Source organism: Orycteropus afer, unplaced genomic scaffold (genome assembly GCF_000298275.1).
Source record: "Orycteropus afer afer isolate SDZICR_OR568_19922 unplaced genomic scaffold, OryAfe1.0 scaffold00854, whole genome shotgun sequence".
Taxonomy (NCBI): Eukaryota; Metazoa; Chordata; class Mammalia; order Tubulidentata; family Orycteropodidae; genus Orycteropus; species Orycteropus afer.
In genome coordinates, this window is record NW_006922441.1 from 595089 (window position 1) to 600920 (window position 5832).

The following is a 5832-nucleotide window of genomic DNA, read 5'->3' on the forward strand; positions in this document are numbered from 1 at the left end:
TGGTTTGGGCTTTGCTTCTGTGAAGACTGACAGCCTTAGAGACCCTGTGGTGCAGTTCCACTCTGTCCTCTAGGGGCACTGTGGGTCAGAATGGACTCCATGGCAATGTTCTCCACCCACCCCACCCCACCCCGACACACCCCGGTTTATCAAGTATGGTGCTCCAGGAACCTACGTTCAGAATCTGTGCTCCTTGACTGCGCTTTGGGCAGCTGTCCGGTTGGAGGCTGGGCACCATGTCACTATACCTTTGGATCCTTTCATCACGGACTTGTCCAAAGTCAAAAGTTCTGTGAATTCACACCAGCAGACAATGGTTGGCAGGGGGACAGTACCTTTTGACAAGCCCAGAAGGTATGTTTATGCTGCACTGACTCCCAGAAAACAGATTCCAGTCCCCCAGCCACACCAAAGAAAGCTTCCTTAATCCTGAGAGGTGAGAGACTCAGAGCCAAGTTGTGCCACTCAGTCCTTGGCAGGTTTTGAACAATTTTCTCCAGAGAGACCTGCTCTTGAAGCTACATCACTCAAGCTGCCATTTTTCCACCCTCTTCTCAAACCTACTCCCCCTACCCCACAGTCACCTGAACCAAACCCACTGCCATGGAGTCTGCTCTGCCCGGCGTGACCCAACAGGATGGAGTAGAAATGCCCCACAGGGTTTCCAAGGTTATACAGGAGCAGATCTTCCTCCTGTGGAACAGCTGGTGGGTTCGAACTGCTGACCTTTCGGTTAACAGCGGAAGGCTTAACCACTGTACCCGTAGGGCTCCTGCCAGCCACTGCAATGAATTTATCTTCCATCTCTACCTTTCTAGCAGTTGTGGCATGTTAACCCCTGGTTCCTCACAGGTACCTGGCATTCCAGAAGCCATTTCTTCTGGAAAGACCCTGAAGGACTCTATCCAGGCCCCAGACGTGGTATTCTCTAGGGCACATCCTTCCTCTAGAAGCATTCCACAAACATGGAGAGAACCAGATGGAGTGTGCCTGCTCTAAAACAACCGGGGAAGGACTGAATTCCGTCCATCCTGCTAAGACTCAGGGGAGGAGTACCACCTTTTCTAGAAAGTACCAGGATGGTCAACGGTAAACAGTTCCCTGCTTGCTCAGAGGTAGCCTTCTAGAAGTATTCTGGGTATGGGCTGGGAAGACCAGACGGGCACTGTGGCTTCTAGAAGTGCCAACGAGCTTCTCCAGAAATGGTGTGCCATCAGGAAAAGATGTCCTGCCGGCTCTGGAATGCTCTGGCAGTTCCAGAAAGCCACTCTCCCCTGCTCCATCGCAAAGCCTGACTAACTAGAATCACTCTGGAAACGAGGAGGGGAAAGTGTGGCGCACACCTACTCCACAAGCCCCTCCCACTTCTCCAGAGGTGGCCAGGTCTCAGGAGACACATAGCACTGGCTCGCGATTAACCGGGCTATTCCAGAAAGTGTCCCCGGACTGGAGACAAGTCTGCAGCAATGCCCATCCACTCAGGCAGGAAGGCAGCCTCTGGCTTAAAGATCTTCAGGAAGTCAGAGTCCGGCAGGGTGAAGTTGGCCAGGTAGATGGTGTCTCCTCCAGCCAGGTAGGCGGCCCAGAAGCCAAAGGTGCCAATGGTCATGATAGTGTGGTTGCACTGGGTGAGCAGAGCAAAGTCCCTCGCCGGCGAACCCTCCTGCCCGTTGCCGGCAAAGACCACGTCCCCCCGGGACGTGTCAATGTTTTCCTGACACCACTTCATGCCGTTGCTGGTGACCACGAAGACGGGTGCCTCATACCGCTCCCGAAACCAGTCCATGGCCTTCTGGAGGTAGGCGCGGTCACCCACCACGCCCTTCCAGCGCTGAGGCATGACCTCCAGGTAGTCCCCACGGCGCACGTGGACCCCCACGAAGGTGCTCGGGGGGGCCCCTGTGGGGTACAGGCGGAGCGGCCTCAGCACGCTCTGGGCCTCCTCTCGGAGGTGCTCATGGAGCGTGAACTCCCCGCGGATCTGTTCCCGGATGTGGTGGAAGAAGGTCCAGGAACAAGGGAAGCCAGACAGCTTCAAGTGCGGGTCCTTGAGGTGGGTGTACTCCTCAGACATCCAGTCGTGCAGCTGCAGACTTCGCCAAGGGGTCCGGCTGTCCACCTGAGGCGCCAGCACGGGCAGGGTGATTCGGAACACGGGGGCCAGGGCGGCGTGCATGGCGGGCAGGATGAAGGCCTGACGGCCGTTGAGCTGGGCCAGGGCAAACAGGGTGGCATACTGGCCCATCTGGTTACCAAACCGGCCGTCGGAGTAGATGGTCCAGGTTCCGGAGAGGGACGCAGGGCGCGGGGGAGAGTGGCAGGAGGGGCCGCCAGTCGCTGGTGTGCCGGAGAGGCAGAAGATGGCCACAGGGGCCACCCCCAGGCAGCGGTAGGGACACAGCACAGACAGGTCTAGGCCACTTGGAAAGAGAACTTGATGGATGTGGAGGAAGAAGGAGCCGGCTGAGACAACACAGACTACTAGGAAGGCCAGACAGAGGTGACGCCGGCTGGGGGGCCACATGGCTGCAGGAAGGAAGGGGAATTTAGAAACACTCGGAGTCCGAGGGAGGAGGAGGTGGTTGGGGGCCTGGACTCCTGGGGACTTGGAATTGGGGGGGGGCAGGGATGGAAGATGGTGAGGTGTGATTTCCAAAGCAGCAGTCGTCCCTCATGGAGCCCCTATACCCCTGCACCTCTCGGAGTCTCCACACCTGTAGAGCCCGGCCACCAGCCCTCTTTCCCAGGTGTACCTGTGTGAGAGGCGGAGTCCAACACCGGATGATAGAAAAGGGGCGCTGGAGGTCCGGGACCACGTTGGGAATTTGGGTCCCAAGAGTTGGAGCTGGGGAGAGGACTCGCGTCTGGGGCAGGGGTTGGGAGCGCGCGTGCCTGGCTCGGGCCCGGTGCCCCGTTCGCGCACACTCACCTGGACTCCTGGAGGGGTGCTGGGGCCGGAGCACGGCGTCTGCAAACCTAGCCCACATCCGGCCACCTCCGGAACCGGGGCCGCCAGGTCCCGAGGTCGGGCAGCCCTGCCCTGCACACGGCCTCCCCCGACTGGCTGCTAGGGAGCGGGGACGGGAGGAAGAGGAGGAGGGGGCGCGCGCCTCAGGTTGGAGCCTCCGCCCCCGGGGGGCAGGCCAGGTACCGCCGAGGCGGGGCCGCCCCGCCCGGTTTCCTGGCGCCTGGCCCGGATGCCCCGGGCGAGGGTGGCGGCGCCTGGCCCCTGCCCTCTCGGGGGTCTGGCGGCTCGCAGCCCCAGCCCCCTCCTCCCCGGTCCTCGGCCGGTCAAATGCATGCACCTGGGCAGCTTACCTGGCCGCCTGGCAGCCGCATCCTTCCTTCCGTAGCCTCGGAGATCGGGGGCCTGGCTGCAAGTCTGGACCCAGGCGTTCCGGCCCGTTGCCCGCTCCCACCCAGGCGCCTGGGTTTCCCGTTCGCTCGCGGTACCTGGATGCGCCCAGCCCCGCCACCTGACGGAGGGCACCTGGGTTCAGGCAGGTGCGTCGATGCTCCGCACCCTGCCGCGTGCTCCCGGGGGGGGGGGCGGGGACGGGCAATCAGCCCAGCTGCTCTCGGAGCAGGGGGAAAGACTGGTCTACCTCCCAGGAACCCAGGTGGGCGAACCTCCAGCCTCCAGGTGGCGGGGCGCTCATCCGCCATCCCCCACGCGGAACTCCAAGGTCCCAGCGTCCTGCCTTTCCTTTCTGGGGAATCAAGAGTGGGCCGCGGGACTGCGGCGACCCAGACCGGCTGCCCAGGTGGCACAGTGTTCCCGGAGGGCGGAAGTGGATGCGCGATTCCACACGTCTCGCCGAAGGGCCCCAGCAGCTGGGGCCCGGAACCTAGCGCTCTGCCCGCGCTCCTGCCGACCTGGGGCTGCTTCCTTTGTCAACACCCCTCCCCCACCCACCCCCAGTCTGACCATTGTCCTTCCAGCCAAGGCCCAAGATGCAGGGTTTGGCCTCCAGCCCTTTCTTGCCTTGGATTCAGAAGTCCAGGACCCAAGGAGTCCTGGTCCCAAGCCACCTCTGCCTCAGACCCAGGCGTCTGGGCCCCCAGTCCCCTCCTCTCTTAGTCCAAGGAGTCCTGGCCCCAAACTTTTTTTCTGTCACATCCAGGAGTCCAAATCCAGGCTCCTCCACCCTATGACCCAGGAGTCAGGGCCTGGCCTCCCTCAGACCCAGTAGTCCAGCCTCTGGCCCCCTCTTTCCTCAGTGGCGGCCCCAGGATGGGGCCGGGACCCTCCTCCCTCAGCCCTGGGTGTCTTAGCCCAGTCGTCCCTCCTCCCCCAGCCAGGAGTCCCAGCCCTTTAGCCCCCTCCTCCCTCAGACCTTGGAGTCTGGGGCCCCCAGCCCCTCCAGGTTCCATAGGGAAGTGCGGACCCCACTCCCCTGGGCTTCCGGGCAGTTGGCCAACCCCCTTCTCCCTCCAGCTCCAGCCTAAGGCCGCCTCCTGGGTCTTGGCTCAGCCACAAAGTCTCCTCAGATGCTGACCAGCCCCTCCCTCCCCTGGCTATTTGGGGAGCACCTGTCGGGGGGCCTGGGTGGATTCTGGTGAAAGAAAAAGCAGGATTGCATCAGAGCAGGAGGCTGTGTCTTCGGGTCTGGACGGCGGGTGGTGAGGTGCGGGTTGGCGTCAGCCCAGGGGAGAGGTTGAGAGGCCTGGACGCTGGCGACTTTTCTGAGAACTTGACTTTCACGTGGTAGTTTTCTGCTTCCAGAACATCAGGAACCTCACTGTTGGGTCCCTTCCAATCCCTAGTCAGAAACCGAGACATTCAGACAGGATGGAGAAATTCCAGACCCTCCAACTCCCTTCTGCCTCAGACCCTGGGATCTGTGCTCCTAGCCATTAACGCCCCTGCCTCAAGGTCCAGGAATCCAGGCCCCCAGCTCCCTTCTCTCCTCACACCCAGGAATCTTGACACCCCCCAACCTCTGTCCACCCAGGAGTCCTGATCCTCCCACTCCCTCCTCCCCTAGACCCAAGGTCCTATCCCCCCCCCTTCCCTTTCACCCCAGGTCAGCCATCAGATCCCCCTTCCTCCTCTTCCTCCAGGCCCGAGAGGCAGGACCCGGCCGGAGGGACCCTCCGTTGCATCATGCATCCCCGCTGACCTGGCCACGGTGGAATACTGGCTGCTGCCAAGTAGGTCAGATATCATGGGTCAGGATGACGGGGCGGGTCTGTCTGATATAAATTCTGGGACTTCTGCATCCGTTCCAAGAAGCTGGGTGTCCTGTCCCCTGCGAGTCCACAAGCAGCAGGACCCAGGCCTTCAGCGGCCGCAGTCCTTGAACCTGCTGTCCCAGACCACAGGCTCTGGAAGGGTCTAGACCATTGGCTCCTCACACCTCAGACCCCAGACCTCCGTTGATGGGCTGGGCCGAGTCCGGGCTCGAGCACCCGGGACGGTGGGTCCCGGTGCTGGCTGTCCTGCTGGGAGCCTGCCGAGCACACCCCATCCCCGACTCCAGCCCCCTCCTCCAGTTTGGGGGCCAGGTGCGGCAGCGCTACCTCTACACGGATGATGCCCGAGCGACGGAGGCCCACCTGGAGATCAGGGGAGACGGCACCGTGGTGGGAGCTGCCCACCGGAGCCCAGACAGTGAGTGCCACACGGGGACTGTCTCAGGGCAGGGTCCTGGCGGAGGGGCTGGGGGCCGGACCCCTGGGTCTGAGGGGGGCGTTGGGGGCCTGGTCTCCTGGGTCTGAGGGGCACTGGGGGCCGGGACTCCTGGGTCCGAGGGGCGCTGGGGGCCTGGACTCCTGGGTCTGAGGGGCGCTGGGGGCCAGGACTCCTGGGTCTGAGGGGCACTGGGGGCC

At 62.5% G+C, this 5832-nt stretch overlaps 2 protein-coding genes across 2 annotated transcripts in view; one reads left to right on the plus strand and one right to left on the minus strand.

Moving 5' to 3' along the window:
* Nucleotides 1–1423: 1423 nt before the first annotated feature.
* On the minus strand, nt 1424–2524 carry FUT1 (fucosyltransferase 1 (H blood group)). The gene has a single exon (XM_007958121.1). The coding sequence runs from the start codon at nt 2522–2524 to the stop codon at nt 1424–1426; it is 1101 nt and encodes a 366-aa protein (XP_007956312.1).
* A 2858-nt stretch (nt 2525–5382) lies between these two features.
* FGF21 (fibroblast growth factor 21) overlaps nt 5383–5832 on the plus strand; it is a 2151-nt gene continuing 1701 nt past the window's right edge. The window contains exon 1 of the mRNA XM_007958103.1: nt 5383–5614. Within this exon, the coding sequence (XP_007956294.1) occupies nt 5383–5614 (232 nt within the window). The remainder of the gene's footprint in view (nt 5615–5832) is intronic.

Bases quoted from the DNA above. Each gene is read 5' to 3' on its own strand.
- FUT1 (XM_007958121.1), bottom strand. From the start codon at position 2,524: ATGTGGCCCCCCAGCCGGCGTCACCTCTGTCTGGCCTTCCTAGTAGTC.